General features: G+C 37.2%; 1 protein-coding gene across 1 annotated transcript in view; it reads right to left on the bottom strand.

Annotated features, from left to right (window-relative positions):
• The window catches only part of LOC149164292 (thiamine pyrophosphokinase 1-like), a 120140-nt gene extending 105290 nt beyond the window's left edge, over positions 1–14850 (bottom strand). The window contains exons 1-2 of the mRNA XM_089432018.1: positions 14518–14850; positions 14335–14431 (exon numbers count right to left, since the gene is read on the bottom strand). Of these exons, the coding sequence (XP_089288144.1) occupies positions 14335–14431; positions 14518–14671 (251 nt within the window). The 5' untranslated portion in view covers positions 14672–14850. The remainder of the gene's footprint in view (positions 1–14334; positions 14432–14517) is intronic.
• Between the last annotated feature and the right edge of the window lie 7783 nt (positions 14851–22633).

Below are 22633 nucleotides of genomic sequence, written 5' to 3'. Positions count from 1 at the left end.
ACGTTCCCTCAGGGAAGGGAAACGTTTCCTTGGCAAGTCCCCCTGAGTTTCCCTCCATTTTGGGAGCGTGGGGAAACGTCCCCTACTAGTCCCCAAGTCCCCGGAGCGCGGGGGAGCGAGGAAACTAGACCCCTAGGGGGGGGGCGAGTCCCCGTGGAACACTGATCTATCCTGATCCCTCAATCCATTGACCGCCATCTCTGCTAAAAAAAAATAGGACTAGTTCTCTTCTCCCTCTCCTGTTGTTAATCTAGCAAGACTTGGATCTGGATTTCTTTGGCGCTAGAAATCGTCCAAGGAACAAGCTCCTCTAGACTCCCTCTAAGTCCTAATTTCCTTCACGGAAATCCTCCGGCCAAATGTCGAATCACTCCTCTCTAATCCTCCTTTGTTGCTGCAACCCGGATCTAGATTTCTTTGGCTAGAAATCTGTCAAGGCAATGACTCCCTCTACCTCGGCTCTGTCTCCACAGACACTGTTCTACACCAACAGCGACAGCGTCCCACCAGCTCCTCAGATCGAATCTGCTCTACTCCCCCAGCCCCGACAACTGAAGAATATGAGCTCTTCTGGATCTGCACAATCACTGCGTGAGCTAGATCAACTCCTCCTGGCCACTGCGTCACTCCTTGGTCTAGAAAGATGACGTGGCTCTGTGTGAGCCTGATTTGCCCCTCTCTGGTTATGCACTGGCCTAGACAGCTGATGCAATTACTGTGTGGGATCCTCCCAGCTACTACATCACCCTCACCTGGCTCAGAATGCTGACGTAGGCACTGCATGAGCCTCTACGTCACCTCTTCTACACTGCGTCACTCTCCCTCTGCGTCTCTGGCTCTGGAACAACGTTGTCACTCGGGACAACTGCTTCTCTACAACAAATTCTCAGGATTTCTCAGCTGGTGTCTTCAATCTCTATGATCTGCAGTCCTCTGATACCATGTGAAAATTTCTGAATCTACACATCAGAAATCCTACTGCAATCATTGGTTTATCGTCTCCTACTTGTTCTTTACATTTAAAAAGTTATTTAATTATATAAACAATGATGAAAACATTATTGCAGACTACACATACATATAGATCATAAACTGTAAATAGAATGAGACAATCACACAAGGGACACCATTATTTTTGGACAAGCGTCCCCAGAAAAACCCAATTCAGGAAAACCGGTGCAGCATATAGAGGGTTTGTATCAGTGTTGAAAATATCGGTATTGGCAAAATATCAGCAAATATTGGCAAGCATAAAAATGTATAATATATTCATTTTTTCAGATTTCTAAACATATAAAGCAATAACAAAATGAACTAAACACATTGGCACATAAATATGAAGAAAGCATTGATATATATGACGTCAAATAGAAATGATACATCAAACTTCAAAGGCGATACCAAATCCTGCTGATCCCTGATAATTGTCCAATCAAGGACTCAAACAAAATAACATCACATATATAAAAGTTTAAAAGTGTTTCATCATCATGAGTTATAAACTTATATGTAGCAAAAATTGCAAAACAAATAAAACTAGTAGCTATCTATCTGAGACCATTGGCCTCTCCCTAGCAGCTTTCTTTCTGTCTTGTTCAGCAATTGCTTCAAGAGCTTTTTGTATAACCTCCGCACTAGAAACCATACAAGGCATTACATCTGCATCATGTGTAGGGAGTCTAGCCAGATGGTATTTCAATCGTGTAACCCCTCCTGACATCTTGGTCCCACACAATTTGCATGATATATATGCCCGATTTGCCCCACCAACAGCCTCCCCATACTCCCAAAATGGGTCTAAGGCTTTTGGCATATTTGACATTTGTAGTGAACTAATTCAAACCTAGGGCACAAAAAAAACAAAAAATTGGCATTAAACCCCCCAACACAAAAAATAATAAGTAATAACCACCTCATTTAAAAAAAATTACTACATTATTTGCATTTTGCAATGTGAATGAAAAATGGCAAGAGGTTGCATAAGAAAGTTGAAAAAAAAAATGAAGCTTGCTGTCCAAATATGGAGAAAACCCTTATATTGGCTCATGGGCATGAAAATCATAGCAAATGGAAAAAAAACAAAGAAACAAAATGTTGGTAGGCAAAGAGGCAAGCAAGCATAACCCTAAATCTATGAAAAAACCATTAACATAGGGGTTTTTTAGAACATACCTGTTAATGGAAGAAATGAAGTTTGTCTCACTGTTCTTCAATCTTTGATCGACAAAAAAATATTACTTGGTGGTGATAAGCGTTGTTTGATCCTCAAACTCTCCTTGACAACCACCACAAAACTCTTCGTCTTCCTTCTCCAACACTCAAAAACATAAATGAAGAAACAAAACGATTTTCCCTTTTTCTAGTTGGGGCATAACACGCCCAGCGATATTTTCTGTCATCTCGCGATATTTTGCTGAGATATCGCCGATATCTCGAAAATATCACGATATTTTCTCAGCGATATTTCGGCTCGCCCAAAATATCACGATATTTCCGATAATCGGTGATATATCATCGATATTATTTGTATTATTAAGCAAATTTTTGAATACAACTTGGGTGCTAAATCTGGCTCACCAACAGAGAATAAACCCAGAAGAAGTAACTATATCCAGAGACAGATGAACAAACCCCACAGGTGACTGTGTTGTTCCCAGTGCTGGGCAGCGATGGTTGCTCCAAGTTTTGCGTTGGAACTGCGTTACCTCCTCTAGGAGCTGCGTCACTGTAACACTGCGTCGGAGCTCTCCCTCTACGTCACTGCGTTAGAGCTCTCCCTTTGCATCACTCCGACACTGCGGCAGATCTCTCCCTCTGCGTCATTGCATTAGAGAGCAACTGTGTCAGAGCTCTCCTGGTGCTCCTTTGCCTCTCTATTATGGATTCTTGGCCTTGGACTGAAGTCCCTCTACCGAACTGCCCCTCTCACTGCAACAGATCACTTGTTCGATTTTTTCAACAAACCTCGCCCCAGAAAAATCGAACTGACTGATCTCTCAAGTGTATTTCCAATTGACCCTCAAGCCTCTTATACTTTTCCTGTTGATGAATCAACGGCTGAGATTAAGTCCCTAATCAATGGCTAAGATTAAGACAAACTTGATTCTCATCACTTAGAAGTTTCTCACCCATATTCTTATTTATACCCATTAATATTTTTATTTTCCTAAATTTAGATTTAGGAACCCATTAAAAATATTAATTATTTTAATAACTCCTCATCCGGGTGGAATTTCTCCAAACGATTTCTGGGTCTTGGAGATCTCATGTGTTCTAGCCCCTACACAAAATTCCGGAGCTAGAGCACATTCGATGCTACCCAAAATCAACACTCAATTACCAAATGACAAGACATACCTTTAGGTTTGGGAGGCCCACCTTCAAACATATGATCGTGACAAATGGGTGAGGGACCACATCGCTGGCTCAGGTGGCAGAGAAATGGCACAACGAGCTAGTTGGTGATGCAAAGGGTTGTTGGCTGCCAATTGAGGACCATCATGGAGAAAAAAACTTCTCCTAGGGATATCACCCACAAAATAGTGAGCAACATCTAGCTCCAACTGGGACATGAACTCTCGGAAAAGTGGGCAAAGCTACTCGAACAGAAGGTCATGACAACACCAACAATCTCTTGGTCACCGTAGACCTATTACCTGCACATATCAAAGACTAAACCCACGGGGAAGCATGTTTCTATGGTGTCTTATGATCACCCATGTTTAGTGTTAGGTCGTAAAATCAACAACAAAAAAGAAAAAGAAAAAAAATGCGAGCTCTAATCTAAATGCAGCTAGTCTACCATGAGAAATATCATATGATGTTAGTTCTAATGCAAAAATCAACATGCAATGCATCCTACTCTAACATGCATAAACTACAATGTCAAGTCTCTAAGAAAGGGGTGATACGACTTGACCGGCTCAGGCCAAATTTCGCCATTGATGTTGGAATTTCTAAGTCTAACCGTTAGAAACCCTTCATGTACTTTTCTGATTTATTTCTGCCTACTTGTTCTGATTAATTAACAAGTTATTTAACATGTAAATACTAAAAATAAATACAAGTACATGCCCAACACATTACAGATCATCAACTGAAGGAAACAAAACAAACACACAAGTGACACCGTTGTTCTTGGACCAATGTCCCCGGAAAAACCCAATACGGGAAAACGGGTGCAGCTATCTGAGGGTTTTATTATTATGCAGTTTCTAAATACAATCTGGGTGCCAAAACCAGCTCACCCAACAGAGAATAATCTCGGTAGTAGTACCTCTCTACTCGGAAGCAGATATTCTCGCTGAAACCCTGGATAAATACTCCGATAGATCCCAGCTCCAATCTGCCCCACGAAAACCCCAGCGTCTGCCTCTAGGGATTGCGTCAGCCCATCTTGGCCCAGTGTCAGCCCAATAACCCCTGCATCAACCTCTAGAGGCACTGCATCAGCCTCTAGAGACTCTGCATCACCCACGCTAGCTCTGTGAGGCAATGTGTAGCTCCTGGCTGCCTCTGCGTGGCCCCTAGCTGGCTCTGCATGGCCTCTAGCTGGCGTGGCCTCTGGCTGGCTCTGCGTCCCTTTCTCCCGAGGTCTACACTGATTCACCTAGCACACTCTCTGCGTCTCCGCTTCTGTATTCACTGCCCCTCAGCTGCAACTCTGATCACTCTTTCGACTTCCTCAGCGAACCCTTCCCCAGAAAATTGAAATCTTGATCAACTCGGCGTGTTCTCCAAGTGACCCTCAAGCCTCCTTTTATACTTTTCTCGTTCACAATTCAACAGTCGAGATTAAGTCCCTAATCAACGACTAAGATTAACTCTAGCTTGATCCATGACTTTTGGACCGTTACAACACAGTTTTATATTAATTCACATTAATATTTTATTTTCCCTAAGTTTAGACTTAGGGACTCCATTAAAAATATTAATTATTTTAATATCTCACAAATTGTTTAGAATCTGCCCAAACCATTTCTGGTTGTTGGAGATCTCATGTGCTTTAGCCTCTCCACCAATTTTCGTGGCTAGAACACATTCAATGCTACCCCAAATCAACACTCCCTCTTAGCGAGGATTGTGCTCTAGTAATACTCCTCACTAAGCATCACCCTGATCATCCGGCATCGGTCCCTGTGCTGATGCTAGGCCTGTTGCCCAACATCCTCTGCACTGCTGCATCATGTACTGCTACCCATGGCCCTGCCACTACCACTGCTGCATCTGTACGACATCTCCCTCTACATCTGTGTTGTTGCCCATGGCCTTGCCACTGCCACTGCTACATCTGCACTGCAACCCCTCTCATCATGCTGCATCGTGCTGCCAATAGCACTGCCACTGCTAACTCCTGCACTGCAACTCAGTTACTGAGAAATAAGTAATTGATCTCCCAACTCTGACATCTCCGTCAGCCTAGAAACGCTCCCAATGCTAAAGCTCCCTTTGTCACTGACAAGTGCTCCCTCTCTAACCTCTGCGCTGCTGCAACAACCGTGTGCATCTCGCACTGCTGCCTCACTCTGTCCTGGGACACCTGCACTGTAGCTCCCTCCGTCGCTCTATCCACATCCGTCTCTACCGACATCCGCCAGTCTTGCTACTCCTCTTTGGGGCTCCTGTAGAAAGGTATAATCCAAGAGGTTAGGTACCTCGAGGATCCTGCCCCTCATCGCCTATAGTCCGTCTGACTATAGCTTGATGTCTCCCCACTTCCGCTCAAGTGGCATGTGAGCACTCATGGCACAATCATCATCTGTCTCCACTTCCTTCTCCGCCCTTGCTGGCGCTGCCTTGGTCTCAGAAGCCTCTCCTTTGCTCTTCTTCCTCGGACACTGGCTCGCATAGTGACCCAGTTCCCCACAGTTGAAGCATTTGACCTTAGAGAGGTCCTTCTTCTTCCGTTTCTCCTGCTTTCCCTCAGATGCTAGGGCAGCATCCTCCTCTTCCTCCTCCTTGATTCTGATCGCCTTACCGCTGCTTCCCACCTTGCTTAGCCTTCTGATCTCTTCTTGTCGAAGAGCCGCCCACATTTCCTCCCAATCTGGAAAGGTTGCCCTGCCCAATATGCTCTGGACAAACACCTCCTAGTCTTCTAGGATTGCGTTCAGGGTTGTTCTCACCATCAATTCTTGATCTGGCGTGGCTCCTATGGAAGTCAGCTAATCTTGGATCTCCTTCAATCGACTGAGGAAGGGGTTGATCTGTTCTCCCTTCTGCATCTGGTATGTCTGCAGCTGATTTTCTAGTAGCATCTTCCTCTACACAGAAGTATGCTGATACAACTTTTTTAGGGCCTCCCACATCTCATTTTCCGTATTCTTCTCGGCAATGTGTGGTACTACATGGTCCTTGACCCCGTCAAGGATGAGATGATGCTCTTGGCCCTCGCCATTGCATCCTCGTACTTGTCATTATCAGCTAGGTCAATTGGGACTGCTATTGTCCTCAAGACAAATTGCTTGAGACGGTTTCTGTCTAGAACGGATAAGATTCTAGCCTTCCAGACTACGAAGTTTGAGGCTCTGTCCAGTCTGTCCTGGTCTTTTACCCCGTTCATTGCCATCTCGCTGCTCCTCTACTTCCTTCCTGAAAGTTCTCGGTGTGACTCCCTTTGAGCCTTGATTTCCCTCCTGGAAATCCCTCTCCCAATGTGGAAATGCCCCCACTCTGATTCTTAGTGCAACTGCACCACTGATCTAGATTTCTTGGCTAGAAATCCTCGGTAGCAACCATTGTTTTAAGATCCGGCCGGCTCGGAACCGACTCGACCGAGTCGGTCTGAGCCGAAAAAAAAATAAAAAAAAATAAAATTCAACCCGGCAGAAAATTCGATTCGGTCGGCCGAGTTATGACTGACCCGGCTGAGTCATAGCATGACTCGGTCGAGTCAGTCATAACTCGGCTGACTCGGCCGGATCCGTAACTACTCGGCCTAGTAGCTGATAGTGGCTAGTGAACCATAAAAACACGCCTCTTTTCTAAGTGCGGGGGACTCCAAAGGGGTTTATGAATTAGTTTGTTGGTCTTTGGGGTCCATTCCCCTCTCCCAAACCCTAGTATTTGATCATATTGCCCTACTAAGGCTATGCTATTCATGGTAATGTTAAATTCTTAAAGTAAAAGTGACATTCTCCTTAATCTTCATTTTCATCCTTTTACTTAAATTTTTAACATTACCATGAAATGACTCAGAATGTTTGAGAATGGTTCCAGCCTCATTGGATTTCATATGGAGAAAGTAGAATTTTAGATTTCATTCAAAATCCAGCAGACTTATCGGTTTTTCAGGATTTCAGGATTGGGGGATTGCAATGTTTCCATTGAATTTTGTCATGTATTAGGGTATGGAACTCGTATTTAATCAAGAGCACCAATCCCTCTATGTACCTTAATGTTAGTGACATTGGTTGTCGAACTCCTCCGAGATTCGTTCCCAAACTGGGAGCTTCCGAAAATGTCACTCCCACTCCTGTTTTTGCTCCCGCTCCCCACTTTCACTCCCGCTCCCAAGTAACACTGAGCCAAATGATGTTGGCAACTCTAGCAGTAGCCAGTAGTATTGGTCACAGACTTTTGTTGTAGAGGCCATTTCTAGCCTCCTTGGTTGTGTTTTTGTTTTGATCTCTATATCATCATCGTGTATGTATTGGACAGTGCACTGGGTGCCATTTTAATATAACGGATATATTCATGAGCCTACTTTGATCATATGTTGTCTTCTATCTATATTCTAATGCTGTGTGTTTGGAAACATGAATGAAAATCTTTAAAATTATGTATTTTATAAAAAATAAATATTTAATGTATTTTTTACAACGACCGAGTCATTGAAATCGAGCCGGCCGAGTCGACACCGAGTCAGATTCGGAGTCGGAGTCGACCCTCGGCCGAATCGAAGTCTAAGTCAGAGTTTTAAAACATTGGCAGCAACTGCCTCCTCCTTGGTCTTGCCCTGTTAGGTACTGTTCTCACTACAATACCCCACCAGCTTCACTCTGCAACTTACCCGCAGCTTCCTAAGCCCCAGCAAACTGAAGGTTAGAGCTTCTAGGCTCTGCGCAATCCCGGCACCAACAAAATCCGCACCTCCTAGCCACGGACGTCAATCCTTCCTGACTGAGAAAGATGACCAGGCACTGCGTAGGTCAAGTCTTCTCCCCTTTGCCACTGTGTTGATCCTCTTCCCGACTCAAACTTGATGACGCAGGCACTGCGTCACCCCTTCCTTGTTGCTTCTCTGCTAGGAACAACTTCCGTCACTCGGGATAGCTGTTTTTTGCTACTGCTGCTCTGCTCGACTAATGTCCTCAGTTCTCCTGTGATCTACAACTGCACTCTGATACCATGTTGGAATTTCTAAGTCTAATTGTTAGAAAACCTTTATATACTTTACTGATTTATTCCTGCCTACTTGTTATGTTAATTAGCAAGTTATTTACCATGTAAACACTGAAAATAAGTACAAGTACATGCTCAACACATTAAAGATCATCAACTGAAGAAAACAAAACAAACACACGGGTGACACCATTGTTTTGGACCAATGTCCCCAAAAAAACCCAGTCTGGGAAAATCGGTGCAGCTATCTGAGGGTAAAGCAGGTTTTCCCTTTTGGGATCCCTGGGTAAAAGTGTCTCAATTTGTGTAAGTTGTTTTTGTCTCTGGTGTTTTATTCCACTGCTTCTAATTTGTTAAGAAACTTTGTATCTTGGTAAAAGTAAATTTGTTTTCAGTATTTGGTTGCCTTGTTTTCAGTCATTCATCTAAGTAGTTACAGAGTTTCATGGAAATTTACCCCTTTTTATCTCAGATCTTTATAATATGATTGCATAATTTTTTTTATTGGTTAATTATACATGTTGGTTTATTAATATATATAGTATCTCTGCTCTGTTTCTCTGACAATATAAATCAGTCCCCCCTGGTAATGTATCTAAATTTCAACACATTGCCATTTTTAACCGAGATGGAATGGGAGCCTACTGAATCCGATTCCAAGAATCAGTATCCATAAAATATTTCCGCAATGCCCAACTTTATTGTCTTACTCCACAACATCTAAATACAAGATACATCCATTGTACAAAGAGTCACTCCCTGAAGGAAATGCCTTGGCCTTGAGCCATGATTCGTCTTGGGTTGAAAGAATCCATAAAGAACACACAAGATATGCTGCATAGAGATTGCATTTGATGAGTTGACCTTAAAAAGACTGGGTGGGTTGATCCCTAGTAAAAAGCCAGCCCTTCATAATCTTGAAAGGTCTTGACTCTTACCAAGTTGAGTTGGTACTTTTGGACTTAAATAGAGGACGCGGCACTCACGAAAGTATCTATCTTATTTAATACCGTATTTCATAAATCACTTCTGCAATATTAAAAGGCCAAAAGAAATAAAATCAAAAGTTAAAATTAGAATGGTGAGTACTCTGGCACCACCCAGGCTTATATATTTTATGTTTGGTGTCTATTTAGGCTTCTATATCCTATGTTTGGTTTCTTTCTACACGTGGAATCAAGTGTTACTAAGCTAATGCCCATATCCTATGTTTGGTTTCTTTCTACACGTGGAATCAAGTGTTACTAATCTAATGCCCATTTTCTATTTTGTAGGATGTTATTCAATTTTGACTTTGTATATAAAGCTATTATAGTTTTATAATTTTTAATAATTTAATTGTTATATATTTTGGAGGTTTTTTTGGGCATATTTTTTGGTCAAATTTGTTTAGAATCCAGCAGGAAATTGTTGACATCACAAATTTGATCTGTAAAGTCTGCACAATCCTAGTGTTCTAGGAGTTTTTCAGAGAACTAAACTTATTTATGCATTAAAAACCAATTTTGAATAAAAAACAAAATCTGACCAAAAATTATTTCACCAGTTTCTAGTGAAAAACTTTAAAATATAAAATAACTAAATAATACCCTACAAAATTTCATAAACTGTTTTTTTGAAAAATTTCATAAACTGTTTTTTTTTTAATTTCACAAACTGTTTTTTTTTTTAAATTTCGTAAACTGTTTTTTTCAAGAAAGAAGTTAGAGATGTCATTAAACTCAATGTAAACAATAAAACCATCCATTTTTTTTAAATCTTTACTTTTAACCTGATAAAAATTTTGTGTACGTTTGAAAGTTTATGGATATGAAACATGATCCATAACTGATCATTTATAATAAGTATTTGAAGAATATTATTTAGTATAGTTTAAATGTTTTATATTTTGGTTTTATTATTTTTTAATGGGTAAAAATTTGTTAAAATCATATATTTGAGTTTGTAAGGGTAATTTTTCAATAAGTCAATTTGTTAAAATTGTCTGTTGAGTTGTTAAGTTTATGTAATTTTAATATTGTAAGGGTTGTTTAGACAGTTGAATCTATTTGCTTCGCCAAAAAATATATCACTAGATTCAGGTGAAAAAAGCCAAAACTTAAGAAGAACAACCATAATCTATAAATGTGATAAATTTAAGTTGTATAATTGCTAAATCTACATGTTGTATTTTAAATAACAAAAAAATCACAATTTTATCTAAACTTTTGGTAAAAAACAAAATATATATTAATTAAACTACACCCAAATTATTCTGCTAGGAAAAATAACCAAAAAAGACATCAAATAAATTATAAAACCTTTAAAATGTCTTATAGAGATATGCTAATACAAAAGCCCCAGCCCCCATATGAATATAAACTTAAGGAAACATACACCAGGCATGGCTCACATAGGACAACATGAAAATCTCTGATCCTTAGAACCTGTGTAATTTATCTAAGCTCAGACTCGCAAGTCTTGGCGAGGGCATGTACTCGCTAGATTTATGGAAAACTCGCCACAAACTCGTTAATATTTTTAATGCACAAAATTTCTTATATCTTAAAGTTTTTCTTTATCTGCCAAGACTTTGTCGAGCCTTTCCTAAATCTTTTCCAGGTTACGAAATCTTACAGTCCAAAGTGTGATAACATTGCTTAAACGAAAAAAGATAGATACTCATAAAGGAAAAAGCACTAGCCAATCAAGAGGCCGCAATAACTGCTTCGATGAAATCTTCTACCGGAGCCCTGGATCTGAATGAGAGAGAATATCCAAATAGGAATTACAGAGAGACTTAATGAAAAGTTAATTGGCATCTCTATCATCACTTGTCAGGGAGGGGAAAAAATAATTGTCAGATGTTTCTGTTCTTTTTGGCAATTTTTTTTAACAAATTTTCCAGGTTCTTTTGTAATTTTAAGTCTTAGTGGCGTGATTTGCAAAGGACAAGTCTACCGAGGTAGAAGAATTGCCCAGACAGTCACTTTTGGTCAGAATCAGGGCACAAAAAATTCAACAAATCTTGTAAAAAGAGTGCTTATCCTGTTTTTAAAGTGGAATTGGATTTAGCACCATCAAAAACTTCTGGAGCACCTAAAATCTTAAAGTTTAACAACTGTAACTTAAATTTACAAGAATATTTTAAAGTTTAATAACTGTATCCTAAATTTACAAAAATCCTTTCTCAAAATATTACTATAATGAAAATTTTTGTAAGATTTTAAAAACATTTAATTTAAATTTTTTAAAGTTTTAAAATTTTGAGTTATTTATGGTACTGACAAAAATTCAAACATTCTAGTCTTCAAATTTTGTAAAAAATTTCTTTCCCTCCAGAAATTTGGAATCCAGGTGAAATTGTGGCCGGGCTAGAGAACGCCGATTTTAACACTCAGATATTGAATTGAATTTGGGAATAACGTGTTAAAAGTTTAAACCCGTATAACCCTGAAAAAGTAAACTTGGAAAGACGTCAGGCTTTTGATGTGAAATAACCAATCCCTGGTAACGTCTTAAAAGGAATATAACCCCAGACCACTGTCACATCTAAAGGTGGGGTTGCGAGAAGGTAATGGGGTACCTATTTTGTATTATCTGTTTTGTTTGGCAGCAGGGTTTGGTCGATGCAGGCAACTGAAAAGCCCTATACGAGAGATTACGGTCAATCAAAAAGGAACTCAGATTTTTTGGGCTTTTGCTATACTGGGCTAATAGGTCGTTTTCGGTGAGCGGAAAGAAAGGGACAAGTTTAACTTCTTTCTTTCCTTTTCTTTTTTAATTTACATGGTCATATCTTAATGGTGTAGGAACAAAATTGGTTGAATGTAGTATTTATTTTATGAATTTTAAATAAAATTAATTAAAAATTTCAAAATTTAAAATATTTGATTAGAGCATATTTTTTTAACGTTTTTTAAATAAAAAAAATTCTAAATAATTTTATTCAAAATTTTGTAAAATTTCAAAATTACAATTCTCAATAAAATTATATAATTTAATAGGTTTAGAATATGCCCTAAAATTGTGTTTGTTTGGCTAAGAGTTAGTCTTTCTAAGACTTAGGAAATAGGGTAACAACCCAAGGTCTTGCCCCTTAGTGACTCAGCGCCATTAGCAAGTAGCGTGGTTTTCCTTGAATAGCAATGATGAGTCAATGTGATATATCACTGTCTCACTACTAATTTGACAACTAAAGTGTGATAATAACAATGATGAGTCAATGTGATATATAATGTCCCACTACTAATTTGACAACTGAAGTGTAATAAATTTTCCCTCTGCCATCAACAAGTAGTGTGGTTTTCCTTGAATAGCAATGATGAGTTAATGTGATATATAACTGTCTCACTACTAATTTGACAACTAAAGTGTGATAATAACAATGTGATATATAATGTCCCACTACTAATTTGACAACTGAAGTGTAATAATTTTCCCTCTGCATAAAAAAATTATAGCATAATATATTATTATTATTATCCAATTTTAAGGTCATGGTGCCATCAACAAGTAGTGTGGTTTTCCTTGAATAGCAATGATGAGTTAATGTGATATATAACTGTCTCACTACTAATTTGACAACTAAAGTGTGATAATAACAATGTGATATATAATGTCCCACTACTAATTTGACAACTGAAGTGTAATAATTTTCCCTCTGTATAAAAAAATTATAGCATAATATATTATTATTATTATCCAATTTTAAGGTCATGGTGAAGTGTAATAAATTTTCCCTCTGTATAAAAAAATTATAGCATAATATATTATTATTATTATCCAATTTTAAGGTCATGGTCAAACTAGATAGAAATTAGTGTATGAGACCCCTTGTTTGTGGGACAAGGGACCCACCTCCAAGAAGTGATTTGACTGCTAAGTCTACAAAAGCATATATACTCCTACCCCCTCTAGTTTTGAACTCGTGACCTCTTAGGAAGAAACACATGCTCTTAACCATTAGACCCACTTAAATTGTATAAAATTACAATTTCCCTGACAATTAGAAAAAATAAAAACCTACATAAAATCATCTAAGCTATCAAATTCACCAAAAAACCAAACCAAATAAAACATAATCACATATGTGATTATATATATATTGACCAATCTCAACAAGTGAGAACCCACCACAACCAACATATAAAAACCAAACATTGGCCACATATATTGACCAATCTCAGCAAGCCAGGTGACCCAGTGGAGAAGCTCTTCAGGAAACCAAACCTTGGCCACATATATTGACCAATCTCAAAGGTGACCCACTCCAGGAAATGGAGAATCCACCTGTCACTTCATGAAAACAAACCTTCGCCACATATATTGACCAATCTCAGCAGGTCAGGAGCACTTCAGGAAACCAAACCTTGGCCACACATATTGACCAATCTCAGCAAGTCAGGTGACCCACTCCAGGAAATGGAGAGCCCACCTGTCACTTCAGGAAACCAAACCTTGACCACATATATTGACCAATCTCAGCAGGTCAGGTGACCCACTCCAGGAAATGGAGGAGTCCACCTGTCACTTCAGGAAACCAAACCTTGGCCACATATATTGACCAATCTCAGCAAGTGAGATGACCCACCAAAACCAACATGTCATTATTTCAAAGCCACAATTTCCTAAAACTCCCACTTGACCCCAGGAAATAGAGGAGCCAAGCAGTGACTTTCTGAAACAAAACATTGGTGGGAATAACAACGGTGCTGATTTTGGACCAAGCAGCGCCATTGACAACCATTTTTCTACGAAAACATTTCCAATGGACCAGAAAAGCGCTTCTGGTACTGGTGAAGCTAAATTGTGTTTATAAATCTAACGCTTTATGTCTGAATTTGACATGTAAATATGATAAAACCAACAGAATTGACATCCACGCCAAAACCCACCTAAAGATTTAAAAATTACCAACAATGACAAGCAGTTCTCGACGTCTGAAGATCGAATCCCATTGACTAATAAAGGCAATTCACCATTAAAAAGAATTATTCAAGACGCACATACCTTTTACGAACAAGCAGGGGATCTTCCTGGGGGAAGAAGCTCGGAATTGTATCGTATAGGCGATTGGCCCCTCCGTCTGCACACAACCGTAGCAGCGCTGCAGCACAACACCAGTGTCAAAATATTCAATTATTCCCCTGTTTTAATGGCTGTCAAATAACCAGATTTATCCTCATTACGCACCTCGATCCCACAGAGTTGCGGTGAAGCGGGGGAGGTCATAATTGAGAATAATCAGCGCATGTGACCGTTGCCTGTTACCGCCACCGGGCGTCGAGAGAAGGAAGTCGGCGCTGCTGTGCTCCATAACTTCCATGGTTTTTTTCTGCTTCAACATTCGCAAGAATTTTCTCCTTCAAGAATCACAGGAAAGGGAGGCTCCACATCATTCCATTAGCGAGATCTTCTAAAGTAAAAAGTGGGATCCTAATTTTAATACGACTCAGAGTCAGTGTCGGCCATTACGACTTTTCAAAAGTGAACTTCTCTTCACTGATAGTTTGCTGGAGATTTATATTTGAAACTATGGAATATATGTTGTAGTTCTACATGTGAGATAAGATTAAAATAATTATATTTATGTTTAATTAATTAATGATCACAAAATAAGTGAGAGGGATTGTTGAGTATAAAATAGGTGAAAGGGATTATTGAGTACAATGATGTTAGTACGAAGTGGTCTCTTATAAAAGATACAATACATGAAGTAAATCAACATCTCGACCACGTTTTAACTTAAAATTACACTTCCTTTTCCTATAAAAAATACAATGGATGAATTAAATCAACATCTAGGCCAATTTTGACTTAAAATTACACTTCCTTAAATCCTTCATAGAACATTAAAGTAACATGGATTATATTATTAACTTTGTAAATGTAATTTTTTAAGTAGTGTAAGATTTCTATGAAATGTATATGGTTTATTTAACTTTAATTTAGTTTTATATTATAAAATTTAATAATGTTTTTAAAAGTTTTATTTTTAAATTATTTTTTAATTTATTTTATTTTGTTTATATTTTATTTGTGTAAAAATGTAATTAAGAAAAAAAAATTCTAAAGAAAAAATTGTATTTTTCAATACTGAAAATGGAAATTTCATTTTGGAGATGCGATAGTGTGCATTCAAAAAACTATATAGGCTCTTCCAAGAAACAAAAAATATCAGTAGCATGTTTCTCCCACCTGTGCATGCATAAAAGATCTTCAAGATTGTTAGTTTGAATTATTTCTACAAGTGAGTAAAAATCCTTTCACTTAAGTTATAGGTGACTTATAACCCTAACAACAAAAGTTGGTTGATTATATGCTTCAGATCTACAACCAAACTTGAACAAAAAACCCTACAACGCAATAGATCTTGCAAATACAAACATGTAACAACATAAAATAAAAATGCAAGAACCCAATGGAAGACTTGAATAATAATTTTATTAATGAATACACGTGGTGAGGAGAAATTACAACATGGGTCTGCAGTTCCCCTCCGTGGGATGGGTCATTTTCTTGTCCTTGTGCTTCAATGGTGTGCTTCTCTCTCTCTCAATTTGCAATGGGCATAAAATAAAATTGGTGTTTGAATTCAAGTGGGAGGCCAATTGCTATGAGACGATAATGTTGACGATGAAACTGGTAATGGTGAAGAATGGATAGAAAACCTTCTATTTATAACAAAGTATTGAGCCAAATTAGGAATTAGAAAATAATAAGTCTAGATCCATCTTAACTTCGGATTTATCAAGCGCTAAGAGGGATCAAATCTCTCGAGGTGCAAACCTCTTTTTTGAGTGCAAAACTGAGGAAAGGTTTGCACCTCAAGAGATTTTATCCCTCTTGGCACTTGATAGATCCGGAGTTAATATGGATCTAGGCCGGTTTTAGTAGTGTGCGACCAAGGAATATATATCGAACATATGACTAATTTTATCTATAATATATAAATACAATATTAATATAATCATTTTAAATGTGCTAAATATGTCTGAGATTTATCTAATTTTAAATTTGCTTAGTTACCTCAATTTGTTGAAATGATAAATATTGTTAACAACTTTAATGATGAAAAATGATGAAATAAAAATTTTGAATGCAAAGTGACAATGTAATAGTGTTGAATGATAAAAAATGTGAATAACAAGAATGTATTCAATTACAAATATTCTTCATTGTGATCAATCTCAGATCATTTTCTTCTACTCACCCTTGTTAGTTTTGTCATATTTTCATATTGATTATATGAAAGTTAAAATTGTAAACCATTTAAATCTTTACCATGAGTTGTTGTAGTAAACATCATACTTTATCTCTCTTGCTCTCCAATATTAATAGGCTGAATTACTATAACACAACAATCAATGTACATTGTCAATAATATTTTGTGCTTACACTAAAATCAATGCACACTGTTAATCTAATCACTTTAGAATTAATGTACCATCATACATCCAATTACATCAAATCAGAAATCAACATCTACACTAAAATCAATGCATCTAATGCAAGCAATCAAATAAGATTAGAAAACATCTACACTGAAATCAATGCATTTAATGCAAGCAATCAAATAGGATTAGAAATCAACATCTACACTCAAATCATTGTATTTAGTGCAAGTAAGAAAATAGGATTAGAAACCAACATCTCCATTGAAATCAATGCATATAGTGCAAATAATCAAATAGGATTAGAAATCACCATCTACATTGGAATCAATGAATTTAGTGCAAGCAATAAAATAAGATTAGAAATCACCATCTACATTGAAATCAATGCATCTAGTGCAAGAAATCCTCTTCCCTCTCTCCTCCCTCTATCTATATCTATCTCTCTTTTGTCTCTCTATCTCACCCCCCCAAACAAACACGCTCTCTCACTCCATATCTATCAATCTCTTTGTCCCTCCTTCCTTCCCCCCCCCCCACTCCATCTATATCTATATCTCCCTCCATCTCTCCTTCTTTGTCTCTCTATATCATCCCCCCAAACACACAAGCTCTCTCACTCCATATCTAACAATCTCTTTGTCCCTCCCTCCCTCTCTTCATCTCTCTCTTCTTCCCTCTCTTCACCTTCCATCTATATCTCTATCTCCCTATGCCTCTCTATCTCACCCCCAAACATACACTCTCTTTCTCCAATCTATCTATCTATCCATCCCTCCTCCTCCTCCTCTCTCTCTCTCTCTCTCTCTCTCTCTTCCCCTTCTCTCCCTCTCCCCCGGTTCTATCTCTCTTCCCTCTTGTTATCCCCTCTCCCTCTCTCTCCATCTTCCTTACACCTCCCCCCCTCTCTCTCAACCTTTCTCTCTCTATGTCTTTCTTCTTACCTCCCTCTCTCTCCCCCTCCAACTCCATCTCTCTTTCCCTCCCTCTCTCCACTCTCTCACATCCTCTCTCTCTTCCTTCTCTCTCTCCTTTTTTCTCCTACCTCTCTCTCTCTCTCTCTCTCTAGATTTGTTACTATATCCCTCCCTCTCTCCCTCTCTCTCCTTCTCTCCCCCCTTCTCTCCATATCTCCGTCTTTGTCTCTTTATCTCACCCTCTCTCTCTCCACTTCTCACCCTCTATGTCTTTCTTCTTCCCTCCCTCTCTCCCCCTCCAAATCCATCTCTCTATCCCTCCCTCTCTCCCTCCGTCTCTCTCATCCTTCCTCTCTCTCCCTTTCTCTCTTACCTCCCTCTCTCTTCCCCCATTGCTCTCCTCCTCTCTCTCATATTTCATCTCTTTCCCTTTCTCTCTTACCTCCCTCTCTTCTCCCATCACTCTCTCTCTCTCTCTCTTTTCCCTCCACTCCCCTCTCTCTCTCTCGTTTCCATCCAATCCTCTCTCTTACCCCATCACTCTATCTCTCTCTCTCCAACTATGTTACTATATCCCTCCCTCTCTCCTTCTTTATCCTTTTATCCCCCCTCCTCTCCATCTCTCCTTCTTTGTCTCTTTATCTCACCCCTAATCATACACACTCTCTCTCCATCTCTCCCTTGTCACTCCCTCTTTGTCTCCACTTCTCACTTTGTATGTCTTTCTTCTTCCCTCACTCTATCCCCCTCTAACTCCATCTCTCTATCCCTTCCTCTCTCCTCCTCCCTCTCAAGTCCTCTCTCCCCCTTTCTCTCCTACCTCCCTCTCTCTTCCTCATCTCTCTTTCTCTCTGCCCTCGAATCCTCTCATTATCTCCCTCCCTCTCTCCTTCCCTCTCTTCCCTTCCATCTTTGTGTCTCCCTCTCCCTCTCTCTCTCTTCATTCCTTCTCTCCCCTCTCCTTAAGTTTATCTTCATCTCTCCCTTTTCAATCCCCCTCTCTCCACCTCTATCACTCCATGTCTTTGTTCTTCCCTCCCATATATATATTTATATATAGTTAATATATATTATGATATATTAATATATAATTATAATATAAAAAATTTAATATTGTATTAATCTAAAGTTATAAGAAGAATTTCGGCGTAAATCACATGTAGAAAACCTTTGTCGACGCGTTTCGAACCAACTAGTGTGGTTCATCGTCAGGACAAGTTGAGGAGTCAGATCATGGCTGCATATTAAATAGGGAGAGCAGATCCTCCAAACAGCTAGGTTGACTAGGTTGACCATCAATGCATATTGACCAGTATCTTCATGCCGATTCCCATCATTTCCCTGCTCAAAAGTTGGGTGTTCTTAACACCCTCGCTACTTGTGCCCTCAGGATTTCTGATAATGAGAGCTTCGAAAGGAGAAATACCATCTCCTTAATGTCTTTATGGAGAATGGATATAGTAGGAGCCTAGGTCAGAAGGCTTTCCTTAAAGCCTCTAAAAATTCGTTAATTAAGAAAGAACCTAGAGAACGCCTGCTAGGTGTCCATCTTCCCTATGTCTAGGGAACCACAGACAAGATTGCTCGGATCCTTAAGAAGTATGATATTCCCTCAACCTTTAGGCCCCTCAACACCATTCATAAATCCCTCCGATTGGTGAAAGATCCCATTGACCCTAAAGACATGAAGGGTGTCTACTTGATCCCTTGTTCTTGTGGGACCCCCTATATCGGGGAAACAGGGCGCTCCATCCATCAGAGGATCAACGAGCATGCAGCTGACCTAAGACATGGGAGAACCAAGTCTTCAACGTTAGCAGAGCATGCAGAAAAGACCAAGCATCAGGTCTGTATAAAGGAGGCCAAGGTTATTGCTAGGGTTGCGCAGTTCCATCACCGTAAATTCAAAGAAGCTATTGAAATTGAAAGAAGGCTTAACAATCTCAATAGAGATGACAGCTAGAAGATCAATAGTTGTTGGATCCCTGCCCTTTCTTCTTAGTCTTGATTTTCCTGCCCCCCCCTCCACCCCCCCTTTTAACCTTTTCGAGCTTTCGATGTTTCCCCTTAATTTCCCGGATCCTTCTCCTTTTAGCCATGTCTTTTCCTTCCTCCTAGGGTTTCTCCTTTGGCTCTGTGGTTTACTATTGGTCTTGTTCTTGACCTTTTCTTCTTCTTTTTTTAATGTGTCGCTCATTCTATTTATTTTTCCTGAAAGATATAAATAAATAAAAATTTAACCAATATTCATTAATAGTTTATTTTTTCCATTAAATCAATTTTATTAAAAAACCCCCTTTACTTATCCCTAGTGATTTAAATAATTAATTAAATAAGTTAATTTAACAACCATAATAAATAAATAAATATTTATTTATTTATATTTATAAATAAATAAATAAATAAATAAATAAAAATTTAACCAATATTCATTAATAGTTTATTATTTCCACTTAATCAATCCTAAAAAACCCCCTTTACCTATCCCTAGTGATTTAAATAATTAATTAAATAAGTTAATTTAACAACCATAGAATAATATATAATAAAACAGAATAACATTCTTGTCCCTAGGGAATTAATAAATTAATTTAATAACCAAAGAAAAACTTTCTAAAAACCCCTTTACTTATCCCTAGTATATAAGGAATTAAATTTATTAATAACCAAAGAATAATGTATGAAGAAAATAAAATGGAATTACTTTCGAATATATAATATATTATAATATTTTTAATTATTTATTAGAGAGAAAATTTAATTACTATAATTATAATATTATTTTTATTACTTTTGACTAAAATAAAATGGTATTACATTCGAATATATAATAATTTAATTACTATAATTATAATATTATTTTTATTTTTCCTTATTTAATATGCAGCGATGATCTGACTCCTCAACTTGTCCTGACAATAAACCACACTAGTTGGTTCGAAACCCGTCGACAAAGGTTTTCTACATGTGATTTACGTCGAAATTCTTCTTATAACTGTTATGGATCACAGAAGCCTCAATTCAACAATTAATATAAAGTTATTAAATTTAATATTATATTAATATTATAATATATTAATATGAGTATTAGATTTAATAATAATAATATTACCAGTACTAATATTTTTTTTTTGCATGGTATTAATAATAATTTGGCTCATAGGCTTCACCTAAATAGAATATCTTTTTTTAGTGTTCTTAAATATAAAAATGTTTATGGAGTAAATATAAAAAAATGTTTTATTTATTTACTATATCTCTATTTATTTTTATTTTTATTTATTTACCATACTTCTTTTATTTACCATGGTATTTGGCCCATAAGCTTGGTATATAATTAGATGTTGGTTTTTAATCCTGTTTGATATATTTTTATTTATTTACCATAGCTCTTTATACCTCTTTCATAAATATGGTATTTGGCCCATAGTATTAATAATAATTTGCTCATATGCTTTTTATTTATTTACCATACCTCTAGCTTATTTATATTTTTATTTATTTACCATACCTTGGGAGTAAATATAAAAAAATAATTTATTTATTTAACATACCTCGGGTTTATTTATATTTGTATTTATTTACCATACTCTTTTTTGAGTATTTGTTAACCTTTTTATATTTTAAATTTATATTGTGTTTATACATAATAATAATTAGATTGATTTTTAAATAGGGCACCTTAAAAATGTTAACCTCTTTATATTTTAAATTTATATTGTATTTATACATAATAATAATTAGATTGATTTTTAAATAGAGCACGCTAAATTAAAAATGTTAAACATTACATGTTAAATGTATTTATGCTTGAGATCTACCCCATATTAGGTTGTAGAGCGTCTATCCGCACAATAAAATATTATTGAATAAATCAAAATCTAGGTGTTGAAAATACCTTATTATATTTTTTAAGAGGGAAAAGATATTCAAAATGGTAAAATATCTTTATTTAGAAAGTGTTTAAAGTAATTAAGAAATAAAAAATAAATCTTAATCACTTGAATAAATCAAAATCTAGGTGTTGAAAATACCTTATTATATTTTTTAAGAGGGAAAAGATATTCAAAATGGTAAAATATCTTTATTTAGAAAGTGTTTAAAGTAATTAAGAAATAAAAAATAAATCTTAATCACTTTATGAGAATTAAGAAAAATGTGAATTTGAAATAATTATTAAATAATGATTTAACAATTATCTAAAAGGAAAATAAGGAATAATAAATAAATAGTGATTTATTTAATTATTCCAAGGTATTAAGTCAAAAATAATAAGAAACAATTAACAAATAATGATTTCTAAATAAAATTAAATAAATAATTGATTTATCTAATAATTTTCATAGGGGTTTTGAATTTTAAATGAGAAATAATTTAGGAAAAATGGTTTACTAAATTATTTCATATGGTGAAAGTGAGTTTTACAATGGTAAAATTAATCTTACATGGTGTATTTCAATCAACCTTGTACAAAATAGCTAGGTGATCATTTTTGGGTGATAACAAACTGCCCCCAACGTAAGAGTTTCAGGAGCAAATTGTATGACTGAAATATGTTGTAAGTTGCACTTTCACGAGATACCGAGAGAGAGAGAGAGAGAGAGAGCTGAAGCAAGGCAAGGAAGGACTGAGAATGGAGGGGGCGAGACCTACTTAGTTGATATAAATATCCTTTTACTGGTAAGTGCATAATGTCAAATGAGGCGGGGTAGACATACCCATGTCTGCCGAGACAACTCAGTACAAATAATAATGATGTGCCCAACAATATGGGTTTGAGCAACAAAGTACATGATACATGATATGTTGGCGTCAATGGGTCAAAAAAACGATATAACGATACAACGAGTCCCATATACATAATGTGCCTGGAAAATAAAAGTTAGGACTGATACAATGAAATCTGTTGATATGACTACATGAGACATAATGCCCCTCAAGCTTACATGGTGAGGGGAAATCATAACCAAAGAAGGCCTGCTAAATATGAAAGGGCTC

Source organism: Pinus tabuliformis, chromosome 5_1 (genome assembly GCF_031772625.1).
Source record: "Pinus tabuliformis cultivar Carrire ecotype Pingquan chromosome 5_1, CPIR1, whole genome shotgun sequence".
Classification (NCBI taxonomy): Eukaryota; Viridiplantae; Streptophyta; class Pinopsida; order Pinales; family Pinaceae; genus Pinus; species Pinus tabuliformis.
This window is presented reverse-complemented; position numbering and strand designations above follow the sequence as displayed.